This window comes from Apostichopus japonicus, chromosome 9, assembly GCF_037975245.1.
Source record: "Apostichopus japonicus isolate 1M-3 chromosome 9, ASM3797524v1, whole genome shotgun sequence".
In the NCBI taxonomy this organism is placed as follows: Eukaryota; Metazoa; Echinodermata; class Holothuroidea; order Aspidochirotida; family Stichopodidae; genus Apostichopus; species Apostichopus japonicus.
Window position 1 is genome coordinate 15,642,873 of NC_092569.1, and position 16,993 is coordinate 15,659,865.

General features: G+C 34.8%; 1 protein-coding gene and 1 long non-coding RNA gene across 3 annotated transcripts in view; both read right to left on the reverse strand.

Moving 5' to 3' along the window:
- The window catches only part of LOC139972923 (uncharacterized), a 37,670-nt gene extending 33,220 nt beyond the window's left edge, over positions 1-4,450 (reverse strand). Inside the window, exon 1 of the long non-coding RNA XR_011795098.1 lies at positions 4,413-4,450. This is a non-coding gene — a long non-coding RNA (uncharacterized lncRNA). The remainder of the gene's footprint in view (positions 1-4,412) is intronic.
- Positions 4,451-4,657: 207 nt separating this feature from the next.
- The window catches only part of LOC139972919 (techylectin-5B-like), a 40,409-nt gene continuing 28,073 nt past the window's right edge, over positions 4,658-16,993 (reverse strand). Inside the window, exons 1-7 of one of the 2 annotated variants that reach the window (XM_071979233.1) lie at positions 10,282-10,322; positions 9,335-9,504; positions 8,909-9,174; positions 8,260-8,474; positions 7,675-7,980; positions 6,978-7,233; positions 4,658-5,292 (exon numbers count right to left, since the gene is read on the reverse strand). In XM_071979233.1, coding sequence (XP_071835334.1) covers positions 5,045-5,292; positions 6,978-7,233; positions 7,675-7,980; positions 8,260-8,474; positions 8,909-9,174; positions 9,335-9,420 — 1,377 coding nt within the window. In that variant the 5' untranslated portion in view covers positions 9,421-9,504; positions 10,282-10,322 and the 3' untranslated portion in view covers positions 4,658-5,044. Of the gene's footprint in view, positions 5,293-6,977; positions 7,234-7,674; positions 7,981-8,259; positions 8,475-8,908; positions 9,175-9,334; positions 9,505-10,281; positions 10,323-16,993 lie in introns of those variants that run through there. The other variant, XM_071979230.1, reaches the window with a different exon arrangement.

Genomic DNA, 16,993 nt, shown 5'->3' on the forward strand with positions numbered 1-16,993 from the left:
GTCGTAACAACATCTGCCATACCTTTGTTAAGGCATATGCTACCTGCAATTATGTGATCACATAGGGTAGCAATTTATCCCCCGCCCCCCGTCACCCCCCCCAAGAAAAAAAGTTTAAAAACACCACAGACAAATATAACACTGCTTTAGACCTTAGAACAAATTAATTAACCGTCGGTGCATAAGATATAATGAAAGTGTAATACAAATAGTAACTCAATTCCTTGTGCATTCGAAATTCATTACCGTTTCACTGAACAAATCATCCAACAGAACCATATGTAGAGGAAGGACGCCATTTTTGGCCACCCTGGTTATGCCTGGTAAGTTTTTCAAGGTGCCAAGAATACGAGGAAGTTAAACACGTGGCAATTAACGTAAAAGTCACGTCGATCGCTAGTGTCATATATAAAGAGTATGAAATTACCTGAATATGCAAGTTATATATCAGTTAAAGGCTACATTTGTTAACATAATATCTGAGATGAAAACCCTAAACAGGCCATTAAATACACATTAATGATACCATTAAGTTAAGACCTAATGTAGGATCTGATTTTCGTATTGTATAACATCTTTCGTATTCACTGTTTCCATACTGTAGACTCACTTGCACGTACTGTGTAACATCTAGAACACTGTGCACTTGATGCATTTCTTCCAAACCTATGGATGCTCATAAAAACCTTCAGACGGTTGTTATGCAAGCTATTATCATTCCTACGGCTACAGTCTGGTTCAAATAGTCTGGTTCAAATTGTGGAGTGTTAACTCAGTGGTTAACGCCGGTGCCTTCCAATCATATGGTCCCCGGTTCGAGTCACTACAAGATTAATGTATGTCGTCCAGTTACATAGTTGTTGACACATGACAATTCATAATCATGGACTTTAAATATGAATGTAAGACACTGACTTCGGTCAGCTTGCGGCTTTGATAAGCCAATGAGGCTTCTTCGCGAGTTCCGAAATTGCAGGAGGATCTAAAATACAAATACATATTGCTTGGCCGGATGTTAAATGCAAGTCTATATATATATTCTGCATATCAGGAATTAGTTACTTGCAGTAAGTCGAGTCTCTATCCTAATTGTTTGTTCATATCATTTGTTCATGTCATTTTTCCATACAGCTGATCACTACTCTCTAAAAAAAGATTACTTTCGTTATGTTTCTTTATGTTATTCGGGTCTTCAATGATCTGTACCAATCTGTATGTACTATTAATTAGTACTTGAAGGATATTTACTGGATAAATTGATATTGTATAGTTTACCAGAAAAAATAGGTTAACTGGAATATATTGAAATTTATCTTGAAAGGAATACGGCAAGTTCCCAAAATCTTAATGATCCGTGACCAGTACGACGATGATGAGAAATTCAAAAATTGATGTCAATTTGAAAAGACTGTACACTTTACTTTCAAAAAAACCTGCTAAATTGCAGCTGCATGGTTTACTTCTCCGAAAGGACATATTCTGTTTTAAATGGAGAAATTATGTGCTACATTTCACACGAGTCACCGTTAAGATTTACTCATCATGTAGTAGTTTTTACCATTTATTCTTGACTCCTTTGATGGAGCTAGAAGGGATGTAAAAGATAGTTCATATTTCCCCGATAACAAATAAAGTACATTCATGTGTACACTGCATAAAGGCCAGGCAGGTATCTTTATCTGTACATTGCATACCGGCCAGGCAGTGGACGATGTTTCCAGTGTAAAATGTGATGCCCTTATAAAGAAACGCTCATTTCTGTTTCATATTTATTTGCTTGACCGAGGAGTTGATGCGTATGAGATTAGCATCGTCTGTGCTCTTGTTTTGTTGATACATCCACTCAGCAGGTACTGGTTGAGCGAAATCATAGGTTTACCCCGTCTCCAGATAATAGCGTTGTTAGGGGAGGCGAAGGTAAAGGAGATACCCCCAATTCTATGATCGATTCAGCTTTGTCAGAGGACTGGATTTTTTTCTTATTTGCCTTTGTTATCATTCGTTTTCTTTTGATTCCTCTTTGTTGCCCTTTTCCCCTTTGTTTCCCTTGCTTTCAAAGCTGGCCCACTTACTTCCCTTCGTTTCTCACTATTTTCCTTCTTTTGCATTGTTTCCCATGATTGATTGGTTACTATTCATCTTTACAGCTACATAAATTACAATTGTAATTGTCACAGATAATTCACAATACAGAACATGTGGATATAATCATTACCTTAGCGCAACCTTTAGTCAAATAACAAGCAAATCCCAGAACAAAGGAAAAAACAAAAAAAAACATTTTTTTTCAATCTTTGAGAATTTCATTTACTGTGACTTCTTTTGACACCACTTAATGTACCCGCACGGACACTGACTTAATGACCCACATAACACGTCAAATCAGTTTCTTAACGCACATAAACCAACCAGCCTATCCTTAATTTTTATCCATAAATAACATTCACACACGTTCTATAACAATATCTTTGTTCAACCCAGTCTTGAGACCTTGCTTTTGTTGAAGCTACACATAACTAGATTAAAAAGCAATCGACGAAGTATTCTGATGTGGTTAACCAGCTTGACGGTTATGGGTATGATTTGGTGTGCAAAAAGGGTTGGGTTGGGTTGCGTAGATGGGGTTGGGGTAGGGAAAGAGAGCTTTGCCTCTGAGAATTTACCAAACTTCTTTAAAATATTTCTTTCAAACTTTTGCTGAGTTTGTGGGCAGTATTTGAAAGATTCCAATGTTAACTGCACATTTCCCCCTCCATCGTTAGGAAATGCTTATTGTACATACCTACATGATTACCATGAAACGTCATAAAACTTGGCAATTCAACATTAAATGTCAGGTGACACCATTTGTGTAGCTCTATCAATCATATGACAGCTTCCTGTTCCAATACCGTATAATTGTGATGTTACTAATAAGGCGCAAAGAGACTGAGACCATCAATTGTTCGTTTATTTGCTGTAAATATTAAATTGATTGCAGTTTCTTGTTTGGTATGTTTATGCGTGTGTGTGTAAATGGGGGGGGGGGAGTGGGGATGTCAAATGTCCCCGACTGAGTAGGTAGAGGCACCAAACTTTATGGACTTTATGAATGAGGGTGTGAGAGTATAGGGTCCTTGAATGCGAATCCTCATATAATAGCGTGTATTGATACCAGGATCATTTAATGGGCGACAAAGGTGTACGATGAGGGTTTCTATAGTCCAGGGCCTGGCTTAAATAAGGGACCCGGGAAATATCAGATAAAGAAGAACATATTCTCATTTTCATGATGTACTTAAGGAAAATGAAGAACTCGATAAATGGCCGAGAGCTCCAGACTACCTTGTTGATTGTGAATGCCAAATTGTAGAAACACTGCTAACCTTCCCCCCGACATCATAGAATCTACATAAACATGTTACATTTGTACCTTTTCCTTAAATAGTCATAAACGGTTAAACAAGATCAAATGTTCAAACACAATACGGCTGACATCATCTAATACACGTATGATCACAAACGTGACGTAATGAGTCCACTAGGTTCGACAGTGAAGAGCGCTTGCAAATCAGTTTTGTGATAAAGTTATGGACACGGAAGAACTTAACGATGTGTAATGAATAGAGGGCGCTGTTCAGCACAACACGTATTACGCAAAAGAACAAGATCAAGGAAACTTTCTATCAGCTATCTGAACCCTTACTATTTAGTTCATGTATGAATTAAATTCTAAGAATTGATAACTAGTTTGATATGTTTCTTGATTGTTAGACTTTGTTTAATAAAAAGGGGGCGAGACGAAGTCAGTAGTTTGGTTTAATGTATTGTTCTGAATAATTTGGAGTGAGCAAATAATTAATATACAATCCCTAATTACATGGTATGCATTCCAGTTTAGTCTCTAAATTGCGCTTTTGCTATCCTTGCTCGTACAAGAATGGTTATATAGGTATCACCACTAATTACGGGTTAAATGGTTTAGTTGGAAGACTTCAGGGTTTGTAATCCTAAGGTCACTGGTTTTAATCCCGTTCTATTAAGAAAGATAATATCAAGGTACTCATTTGATTTTTTTTTTATAATTCCCATTTCGCTTTCGTTTTCTGTTACGTAAAATAATATGATACTGAAGTTGTGCAAAACCTTAATATAGTGATTTACAATTATAATTCGATGGTCTGTTTATTCATTACAAACACGCTGAGCATGATACGTGACACAAGCATACATAAATCATCATTTTCGTTTCCACTGTCTTTTGTTTGTTTCAGATACAAGTACTTTGTTCAGGTGCCAAGAAAATAGGGAAGTAAAAATACGTAAAACGTAGAAAGCCATTATATAACTGAAAACCGTGATGGAAGCATTTGAAACTATAAGTATTGTATTCAAAAGCAAATTGCAAGTCAAGGTTCGAGAGAAAAGCAAACTGTTAGCAAATTGCTTATCTCATGCTAATTCAAACTAGTCCTGTGCTAAGAAAGATTTTTTTGAAACATAATCTTAAAACTTTACTTTTCAAGAACTTATTTTTAAAATTAACTAAACTAAAAGAGTGATGAACTTCAGATTTACATCTTTGTGACGTTAAGTTGATTTTAAGAAATCTGAACTTTATTCTTCTGCCGGTACACGTATCAAACGTCGTACACAAAATAAGATACAACAGAGTAAGTGTTTCAAATCATTATATTGTCACATTTATTCATATAAAACATATCAATATTTAACCATTAAGGTCATTTTTATATTCGGCAAATATTACCAATGCCAGACATGGGTACGTCTATGCCAAACATGTGTTATTACTATAAGTATTATATATTAATATTACTATGGACCTCAATGAAGCTTTCCCAGTCAATGATAGGTACACAGTGCACAACCATTTTCATTTGGTCACAAATAATCTTGAGACAAGCAACGAAACCTAGCATTGTTGCTGATGTGTGAGTTAGTGGTATCGTAAGTTGCCTCATTAATATGTTACAACTTAGTGAGACCGTTTCTTAGTAGCGTGAAATAGCTATGCGAGTCCGTATGCTTCGTTATCTTAACAACATCAGGAGCGAGGCCGTATTTTCATTTCTGTTGACTGAATGTTGTAATTACTGCAGGGGAAATTATACCAATAAATGGTATAACTGACACCGCTGTATGGCGCGTTGAGATCACAATGATAGCAATGATTGAACCACCATGCGCTCTGATAACTAGTTCCATAGCTTGCACAGTTGTAACCATAAGCATCGTTGTCACGGTCACGTGTAGTGAACTCACGACCGTTGTGATTATTCATTGCATCGTATCCTAGGGAAGGAAGAGAAAGATAGTTGAGATAACTGATTACTTACTTAGAACTGTATGTTGTTGACAGCCTTTTGCAAAAAGTATGATGAGTGGATCGGACTAGCCGTGAAACCATGTGTTATCATTAGGATATATGAAGTCTCTAATAGACATTTTCATATATAGATTATACTTATCATCACTCGATGGTATAAAATAAATTGTTGTCTATTAAATGTCAGTGATATTTTTTGTATTTCTTATTTTATTTATATTCTCTCATTGGGAATAGGAGGAAAGTACTACCATTTAAATGTCCCCAGTTTTTTTTTTGCAAATAAACCCTACCTACCATATGAAAGTAAACCTATCCTCTAAGCTACCATACTTTAACCTTGATTATTCTTTTCCGTTCTATCAACATTTTGTTTACAAACAGCAACAGTTTTGCAAACTTTTTACCAAGCTTTTGGCTAAGAAAACCTTACGATATGTTGCTAAAATTAAAGCGACAATAATGTAAGGTACTAAAAGGAACTCTGTATTTTGTAAATTAGTTGTGTATTCTTCGATATTGATGTTCTTTGCTCCATTGAAATAAAAACCCTACGAAACCGGTAGAATTATGCCACCAGAAAAACATTTAGTTATCTTTCATTTCCTGTTTTATTTTGTCTTCTAAAACTAAATTTCGTGTATACGCATGATGAATGCGATTTTTATCATAAACTAATAATCTCTCACGACCCCTTTTATCCATATAACCCATGTCTACAGTTTAGTCGTTTATATACGATGTGTATGAGGCAGGCATTGCTTTGTTGCCTCTGTTCATATTCTGGGGGTAACCCTGTAATATTTGAAGTATATGACCTTCTACTTCTCAGTAGTTACCATATTATTTATCACTGTATTCGTAGAGCAATTATAGTTCATCTCGCATGTGGACTAGAACGAATTAATTAATGTCTCTAAAACTTAGAGAAAACATTCTTATGTCATATTTATTTCACAAAAGTCATTAACGCAATATCACATTATTAAGAAGACACTTGATATTAATTTTGAAGCTAGAAAGAAATTCTATGGTTTATCACGAATACAATGAACTCTAGTAGTGGACCGACATATACGATGACAAACAGGCTCCGAGAATAGTATCCCTTCATAGATATATCCGAGACGACTTTCGAGGTGTATTAAGAAACAACATTTACCAGATTCATTGTTTTCTCAGAAATTTCGAACGTGTTAGTTTTCATAAAGAACTATTTGATGATCCGAATCACCCATTGTCACGTATGTGTTACTAACTCTATGTCCTTTTTGTTACTTTGGCCTTTGCTGTAAAGATTGTAAGTAAAGAAATTGTAAGTAAATTGTACCCTTGTCGACAACGATGATACAAATATTAGATTTGGTGGTACAGAATGTACAGATGATCCATTTTGTTATGGGAATATTTTGAGGTAATGTTAAGGTCTGCCACTCAAACCAAGTGACATGTTCAACCCTTTCCACTGGGCTTGTTCGCACAGGTAACAATAATTAGAATTGTACAGGATAGTGTTCCACACTTAACCATAACTTCCTATTGATGGATTGTTTGTTATGTCGTAAATTGATATCAGACCGGCTTCAAGTAGACACATATAACATGTCTTAGGATCTGGTTGGGAAACAGTAGGAGTAGAAGATTCACTCACCTACTGTACTAGAAGAATCGTAACCACTGACACTGAGTCTGAAATTAGTATCCACATCACCCACGCACTTAGCATAGTAATGTTGCCCAGATTTCGATTCAAGTTCAATCCTCAGCTCATATTCGCCTTGGCTCGTCAATGCTGCAAGTTTATCGTTGCCAAGCCAGAAATTGCCGTCGACAGTTCCGAAACCCTCTCTGTACTCGCTCCAAACTCTGTAAAAACTCAAGCTACTGTCAACACGTCGATGGAAAACCTGTAATTATATGAGTACAAACAAGAAAGGACTCAGTAATCAATGACTTAAACTACATTTCAAGATGCTTGTATCTGTCCACGTTTTGATACCCTCGTTCAGTTTATTTCTTTTTCTTGTATTCATTGTTACTAATAACCCATGGATCTGAAAAAAGAGTCTCATGTTAGATAACAATAATTTTATTTTAAATACACTAAGATGAACGTTCGCGTGCAAAAATAAAAACACTTTAGACAGATGTTTTCTTGTCATACAGTTTTCAATCAACCAATCTGTAAACTGTTTCAAATTGGCAAATTTATTTAAGATGTCTTTTATATAAAGTTAAAAGTAACAAATTAACCTAATAGTAATTAACAACAAAAAATAATGTCATTAGTGACAAAACGGTTTTTTCTTTTGTCAATCTTTGAATTTGAAAATAAAAAAGATACATACCAACCAACCACCTCCATCTGTGTCATCGCACACGACCTCAAATGGCACCTTTGTCCACCCAGCTGGTTGTATATTTTGGATACTATCCGATGTTGCTCCTCTAAATCTACCACAGTCGACGGAAGTGGATTGAGTACACTGGACTCCATCGCCCGTGTACCCTGTGTTACAGTAACACTGTAATATGCCTTGTCGTTCCTCACAGTTACCATCGGGACTGCACTGGTATGTATCGTCACAGCTTAGCAGACCGATGTTGCAAGAACATCGCTTAGTACAAGAAGGGTTCACGTATACATCATCTTCCTGTGACGAAAGAAACGACCGTTAATGAACTTGGTATTAAGATATTATATGTGATTAGGACATTTGATATCTGCATGCAGTGCTAATCGAAACGAGTAATCGCTCGCGTTCTAAAGTTCGAGAGTTAAAAGTCAAAAAGCTACATACAGTGAATCGTTGAACCCATTCGCCATGTCGCTGTTCAAAATCAGAAAAGAAAAGGTACTGATGAATTTATCTGTCTCACACAGAATAGTGAGACCACCTCCTGAAAAACTAATGCTAAAAAGCGACTCTTACCGCAAGGACCATCCCTTGACCACCATCTGCTTCCTGTATATAACAGCCACAGTCATCTCTAGATATACATTTATTGCCGTCCATCAAGAACCCATCGGGACAAACGCATGTGGGTGTATCACTGCATGATACTGTGCAGCTAGGGTCAGCACATGAACCTTCACATTTACAATCGTTGAAAGTCTTGCTGGTAGGACACCACTGAAAGTATGTATCTGGAAGAGGAATACCAAGAAAAGTTGTGGAGTATTAGCTCATTGGTTAACGATTTAAAAATTTCAATTCCAGCCGCCCTTGTATAGTGTTACTTACGAAATTCTTGCTAATGAAAAATCTAAAGCTGTTTCTACTTGGTTATTTCAACTTCATAGTTCCTTAATTGTCTTGACATTTGTAACTTCAATGTTTCAAAAGAACGAAAAGAAGTGTAAAAACAACAAAGAATAAACAAGCTCATTCCTCCCCGAAAGTCGTGTCTTCTTTAAATGGCACATGATGGTATCTCAGGAAAAACCTAGTCGCCGGAACTTACTCATTGAAACGACAAACATACTTCGGTATAGAATGAAGTCACATTCCACTAACACCACTGTCAGGTAACGCGTCAGAAATTCAATAATGTAACACGAAGGCATAGTTTACTACCTACCTGCTTCTCCGGTATACTCTCCAGTACTGATTAATTTGTAATGACTGAAGCGGTCACTGATTCGAAAGGTTTCATACGTCACGAAGAATGACAAGCCGGACGCTGTAGTCAGGTCCATACGAAGTTGATACTTTTTTCTGGTTGGTGATGTACGATATCTTCTCATTGCCGAGCCAAAACTCTTGAGAGAGAAAACCAAACCCATTTTCATATTCTTCCCACGAACGATTAAAGTTGATTGATGCGTCGTGCCTTCGCTGTATGACCTGTTGATATCATAGTAAAATTAGCTTATTTATTCAGGGATCAACTAAAAAAGTGTTACAATATTCCACTGCTGCTATAAACCCACTAAACAACCTTTGATCATTGGGATATGAAAAGGTATTGTAACATGGCAAAGACAATGTTTGTAAACCTACGTACCGTCCATCCACCATCACCGAGACTGTTGTTACAATATACTTCGAAAGGTTCAATATAACCGTCTGGTTTGATGACGTAAACTCCATCGACACTAGAAGATGAACATTGGCTTAGTACTTCAAGGCAGTCTCTTGGATACTCAGCACGTTGATAGAAGAAGAAAGATGACGCTGAAAGGAGACACTAAATCAGAATAATGATATGAACATATCAAACTTTTCACCGACTAGTTAACAGACATCACATAAAATGTGCAAGAAGAAGGTAAGCTAGTGCTTTGTTTGCACAATTTTTCTGCTTTACAAATATTGAATATTTCACAGTGCCTGAGAACCAATAAATATCAGATAATATAAATCAAAACATAAAGGTTAGAAATTCAAATTTGATAAACACGTTGCCATCATCGCATTTCCTAACATACGAATTGGATGTAAATATTTTTAAAATTAGCTTTCTCGTTTGTAAGTATATTTCATTAGCGCTGTATATTTTGCTTTTTAACTTGTGTTGGTTTTTCGATGATGTTACATATTTCTTCCAAACAAAAGGTCCATTGTGTTAAATCACTGCCAAGTATAAAACTTGTCACTATGGGGTGACGAAAAAAAAAGCTCAAATGTATTACCGACACGAATCGAGAAAAGCATGGGGAAAAAATCGATGCTACATCAACCGCCTCAATTCCCCCCCCCCAAAAAAAAAAAAACTTTTAAAGAGTATTAAATGACATAAGATTTCGACGTCCAGATAAATCAATAATGGTAGTTTTCACAGTTAGAATTCCTAAAATTCTTGAGTAATTTTATACATAATGAATGGTGATAATTTTGACTTGTCAAGATAATAAACTATGTCGTTATTGATTTTAAAGATGGAGCACAATCGACAATGTTTAACAATATCAGCTCAAAAGCCGCTTTCATATAAATTAACAGAAAACTTACCTGAACTTTCATCACGAGCGTCACTTTGAAGGTGAGGCTGAAATATAAAACACAACCCTCTTGTTTTTATTGTTTATTGAAACCAATGATACTACAAACAATAACGATAATAACGCATGGTAATTATATAGTCTGTACTTAAAATAACGGCTTTACAGGCTTATGTTCAGCCTAATGTGTAGCTGATTAGGTTAAGCTTGGCTTCGTGTAGACTATTCTTTTAACTAAATTTGGCCGGTTCCACTCCTTTTCCTTAAAATAATAAGTTGTTTTTGTCTTTAATTTGAGTAATAAAAACTCCCACATGACACCGATACGGTAAACTTGAAAATTAATATGTCAAATTAGTGTGATATAAACAGAGCAGCATTTGTTTTAAAACAAAGAATTTGTTTCCTCCTTATTTCAGAAGGGGAAGGAGTGGAATGATCACGAGAAATTTTGAAACTGTCAACAGTTCTGATTCTTAAAAAAAAATCAATTATGATTGTTATTCATAACTTGAAGGGAAGTAGTATACCTGTAACATCAAACTGTCCTCATCTTAAACAGTTTACTGTAAACATAAATTGTCCAGACAAGTTGAACGGCGCGATCTTAAAGTGTTATGACGCTTCTAAAATTGTATTATTGTAAATCTAGTTCATTCACTCTTTTAAGAGCAGTTTATTGTAATCTCTTGTTGTAACATCTTTCAATCTATGAAATCATCAAGTCAATATAAAACGTTTATGTAAATTTGTTACTGTCATCTCCGCCAATTATTAATAAAACTGAATCTCTGTTAAACCAAACGGCTTCCTTCAATAAATATAAATGACATTTGATTTCATACTTCAACAAATGCTCAAGCATATCTACAATACTTAGAATGATCCGACAATATTTCATTTACGTTAACGTTCAATAAAATTTAGCATAAACTTGCTATGCTGTTAACAAGTAAACTTTAGGTTTTTTAAATTATTCGCTACTGTCAATAATTCTTTGCTTACTGTTACTTACTATGCGAATTACAGCAGTCTATAGGAGTTATTGTGTTACCTATGATTATTTTATCATAAAGAAATATAAGAAATCAAGTATTCTTACAAAAGTCATTTCTAACCCTCTTAGTCTTCCAAACTGTAGAAATAATATTCGGTGAAACTGAAACAATTTGAAATCACCGTTATATTTTTCGTAGAACAAACGTAACCGTCACAATTTATAAATTCAAATTTAGTATGACTTAGCCGAAATGTGACATATATTTGTTGTTTGTGCTACATTTGATGATTTTTAATAAAAATTAAAACAGTATGATAACGGAAAGGAACCGAATTTGTAGAGTAGTTGGGACATTTGTTTTTTTTTTATCCAAAGGAAGTTATTAATGATGAATATTAAAAAGATTCGTTCAGAATTCAACACCCACTGAACAAATGCGTAAAAAATGCTTATATGTTATCAAAACTGTATCATCTTGTTAATAGTATAGGGATAAAAACGGTACTTTGCATATTTGTCTTTACATTTTATCCTGTAAATTTAAAGTCATTGTAAAATATAATGATTAATTTTTCCATACACATATAATGGTTTTAAAGTTCTTATAAGGTGTATACGTCTATGGAGTAGCAATAAAACCAATTAGTTATCTGTTTTCGAAAATCAGTTACAGCTATGCAGCTGTTAGCCTTGTGTTGTTAGGAAAAAGATTTAATAAAAATATGAATGGTTATTTTGAACATTTTCTGAAGAAGTTAAGAAACAGACCGCTGCCTTATACGTTGGCTGAAACAGCATTTTTCGACAAGTCTTAAATCCAAATAGCCAACTAAACGTTGAATTGTTCTAAAAAAAATGTATTTCCAATAGTAACAGAAAAATGCAGTTGATTAGTTTTGAATTTACAAATTTGATTTCAAATGCATTTACGATCAAAATTATCTCTCGGGCATTGAACAATTGATGTTGTTACCAAAATGATTATTAAGTCTCATAAGTTTCTTAATTTGATATACGAAGAAGTAAATGTCTGATCATGATTAAGATTAATTTAATTTGAGTAATAGCAGCGAGGTTTGGACAAATTAAGTACTAATCTTCAAATGATATTTTCAGTAATATCTTCACTAATCTTCAAATAATATTTTCAGTTGACGGATTGGAATCTTACAATTTAGTTTGCGGTTAAAGACTGCAACATAGAAGATTATCTTCGATGGCTACATTAAGACTTTGTTTATGAATTCATGAAAATGGAAATTGGTGGAATATCTTGAAGTCGTTCAACTTATGCTCTTGGTTTTGAACCTTACGATATCATATACACTGAGACTGTAAAAGCAGCACTCTGAATAAATGTAAATTACCAAGGATAAGATATTCCTAGTAAAAATGTTATTACGATAGTCTCTAGGATTTACCTCGTTATCTCAAGCAACAAAGTTTATTTTACATGATTGACTATCAGTTGAAATATTGAAGAGTAATTTCAAAATATGGTTAATGAGTAAACGAGTGGCTTTGGGTATCCCATTTTATGGAACAACTAATTCAATTTTGTACTTTATATTTCATAAGAGAAATAGATCAACTGGAATAAATTAAAAACAACAAAATTATTAAATAAGTCTCATCGGTTTCTTCATTTGTTGAAAGAAGAAGAAAGCGTTCCATTGTGATCAATCTTAAAATAATGTCTTAAAATATTTTTCGTTAAACGGTTACATTTTCGTTTGCGTTTAAAGACTAAAACATAAAAACTTTGTCATAGATGGTTACTTAACGTACTTTGTGTTAGATTTTATGATAAAAGAAATTGGAGGAATATCTTAAACAGGTTCAACTCTTTTGAGGGCATTACGATATCCTATACACTGATAATGTGAATGCAGCAAATCTAAGTAAATGTAAACTACTAGAAATTTTGTCGGAGGGAGAGAATGAGATATATTCCTAGTAACAATGTAATAACGATAAGTCTTTATCATATACCTTGTAATTACAAACACAGTATATCTTCCATATTTGGAACTCGGTATTTACTGCCTTAAAAATAAATCTGAATTTTGACTCTCAGTTGAAATATTGAAGAGTAATTTCAAATTGGTTCATGAGTAAACGAAAGGGTTTGGATATCCCATTGTGCAAACCAACTAAATCAAGTTTGTCTTTAATACTGCATGAGAGATATGGATTAAATTAGAATACATTATCTTTATTTTAAGACGAGTTTCGCTTTCATGTTTTTATTTTCCATAAATGATCTATATACTGACCCTATCAACATAAGAAATATAAAATAACATTATTTTAGTGGAGGTGATGGATGTTTTTACAATTACATCGTTACATTTAGTTTACAGTGAATAGCTAACCATTGCCGTCGTTTTAAAGAAGTGTTTAAAATGTATAGTTTAATTAACGAACTTGAAGGGAGCATGAAAGCTTGTTAACCGGTGGTTTCTATGTACAAGGATATAAACAATGTATATATGTTAAAAACAGGTCTTGAAGTTGACGTTTTTCAGTTAGGTATATGGTGGTACTGGGACAAGAAAAAACAAACAAAACAACTACACTTCTGTAAGCTTTGTCTTACGAACTAGTTTGAGTGGTCTACTAATTATCGTGTGCTGATCACTAAAGGTTTGATTAAAGTTATGTAATATATAATTGCGAATCAAAGTAGAAGTGATTATTGCGGTAGATTCAATTTCAGTTTTCATCAGACTTATACATCAGCTCAGCAAATAAGTGTGACTCGTTAACATCTTTTAAATATTTACAGTAAAATATGTTTATACACAAGTTTAACAAAATATATTCCTTTTTTCTTCTTTTCATAATTATGTTTTCTTTTATTCAAATGTACTTGATATTTAGATTCGTTCCAATCAGGTTTATTGTACAAAGATTGACAAAGAAACTTGAAATTCACTATATGCATATATGTTTGATTTTACACTAAAACTAAGAGAGACTGACAAAGAAACTCGTAATTTACTATATGAATATATGTTTGGTTTTACACTAAAACTAAGAGAGACTGACAAAGAAACTTGTAATTTACAATATGTTAAACAATTGTTTTAAAGTTAATAAATCGGGATAAATTTGGTTATCTATCTAGAGATTGATCTACGAGCCTTCATTGCGAAGAAGTTACATAATGTTAATCTTTAAAAGCGGACGGACTGGAACATATACAAAGTAGGTTAAAGACACACAGAGACACTGCTTGGAATAGAAATGATAAAAAACAGAGAGGTTAAACCTCCAAGATGTTGTCCAAACTTGTTCAGCATTGTCAAAGCTAGTTACTTCTTAAAGGCTCAAGTTGAAATGCAGTCTGAGAGCATTTGACACCGTCTGATCCATACCAGAATTGACTAAAGGTTAGTACAGTGGTTGTGAGAAGTCTTTGATGTCCTGTACCGTGAAATAATTGATCGGTCGACAGTTAATGTGATCATGTATTTCAGTAGCAAGCTATGAAGTCATTCCACATTCACATGGCACCATAGCACCAAGATACTTTTTAGCCATGCTATAATTGACTTTAAACTATGTTTTACGATACATCCGGCACAGCGTTATATAAATTTACCCAACTGCTGTAGTGTATCAAATCAAAACGGAAACAGAAAAAAGGGGACAATTTTTCTAGGTTTCTTTTTAAGACAAGATAGATTAGATGGAAAATGTAGTACGGGTCACAAAATATTCCGTACAGTTTGTAACTCTCTCATTTGAAGCAGTCAAGCTGACGTAACCACATACAGGGGCGGCGATTTGTTTCAAATATTGGGGGGGGGGATATTGCTTGGGTGCAGGCGAATTACTATCAAAGCGGAGCGCCACCATTGGTTGGCGCGCAGCGTACAAGAAAATTTCTGGTTTTGATAGCCCCCCAGATCACCGGAAATGGCACTTCTTGGGCTTGAAAATGACCAACCAGATGTACACTTTTGCCTGAGAACCAAGTTTTTCCCAATAGTTTTTTTTTCCATTCATAACCTTTTTCAAGATTGTCACAAGTCACACATCATGTTCGACCTCATCGCATCTCCTGTGGATCATTGATTTTGTAGGTAATTCTACATAACGCCCCACAATACCCGTCAGCCCCACTTTTCATGGTTTTAAGCCCATTATTTGTTCAGAATTTGAATAATAAATTCACTTCAAAACATATCCATAATGTTGCACAAAATTTCATCTATGGATAACCAATATAGAAAAACCCCCTTCAACCCCTAACAGACCGGTCAAAATTGCACAAGTAGAGGGAAGTATGATGAAGAATGTTGGTCAAGGAATTTTCGAAAATTCAGACACAGTTAATTTATTGGTGTACAAATATTAAAACCTCTTATAACGGCTACTATAAAACTTAGATATCATAAAAAAAATACCAAAAAAATATGCTCGAGGGGGGCGGTGTCTACCCTCCACCCCCCCTTGGCTACGCGCCTGCGGTTAGAAATCTTGTAGGAAACAGGCCAAATGGAAATCAGTGAACCCATATCGATGTGGATCTGTCATTTACCTCATGCAGCATGTGTTATTTTCTATTTATAGCCACACACAAAAATTATGCCACCAAATATTGGGGGGATATTAGTTACTATTAGATACTACCGTATACCCCCACCTAAAATATTGGGGGGTCCGTCTAGCTATTCATTTCGAAAAAAGTAAAAACTACTTTTGGTCATATATAGTAACAAATTGTGACACGGTTAGACAGGCGCCTCTGCGAGGGATTTGCCAATGGAGAGGCAAAGCTTGTAGGCAAACTATCTAGGCGTAGCGCCACCATAAGTTGGCGCGAAGCGCAAAAGAAAATTTTGGCCGAAAATGCCTCCCAGATGGCTGGAAATGGCACTTCCCAGGCCTTGTAAGTTGCATCTAAGCATTTTCTACTTTGAAATTACTAGAGATATCATACAAAATATGCTAAAAAAAAACTATGCCACCAAATATTGGGGGGATATTAGATACTATATCCCCCCCACCTAAAATATTGGGGGGGACATGTCATGTCTTAATTGTCGCCAGAAAACAAAACTTCAGATTTATTAGAAAATTAAGTAACAGTTCCACATTCTTTAATATTTCTAAGAACCAGAAAATCCGACCCTCAATTAAGAAAGTAAAATATCAACTACAAATATATAGTAAACTTAAGTGTAATATTTTGATCCTAGAGAGGAATTAAATCGTTAACCACGTGTATGTGATATAATCCATGAATAGGATCACTGCCAAAACCGCTGAAAGACAAGGTATAAGGTAAGATCAATGATATGATATAACTCTATCTTTTAGGGTTTCCACACTAGAGCTCTGCTCCCTTGTCGGCCCCTGTGTTACCGTCACAACCATGCTAATGTTTTAACTTAATGCAAAACTAAATAAACAACATACAACACTGCACAGACAAATATAACACTGTTTTAGACCTCAGAACAAAATAATCAACCGTCGAAGGTGCATGAGAAATAATGAAATTGTAATACAAATAGTAATAAATGGCCGATGGAAAAAAAGCTAGACAAAAGTTAAACTGAATTCCTTGTGCATTTGAAATTCAATACCGTTTCATTTAACAAATTATCTAACAGAACCATACGTAGAGGAAGGACGCCATTTTCGGCCACCCTGGTTATGCCTGGTGCGTTTTACCAGGTGCCAAGAATATGAGGAAGTTAATCACGTG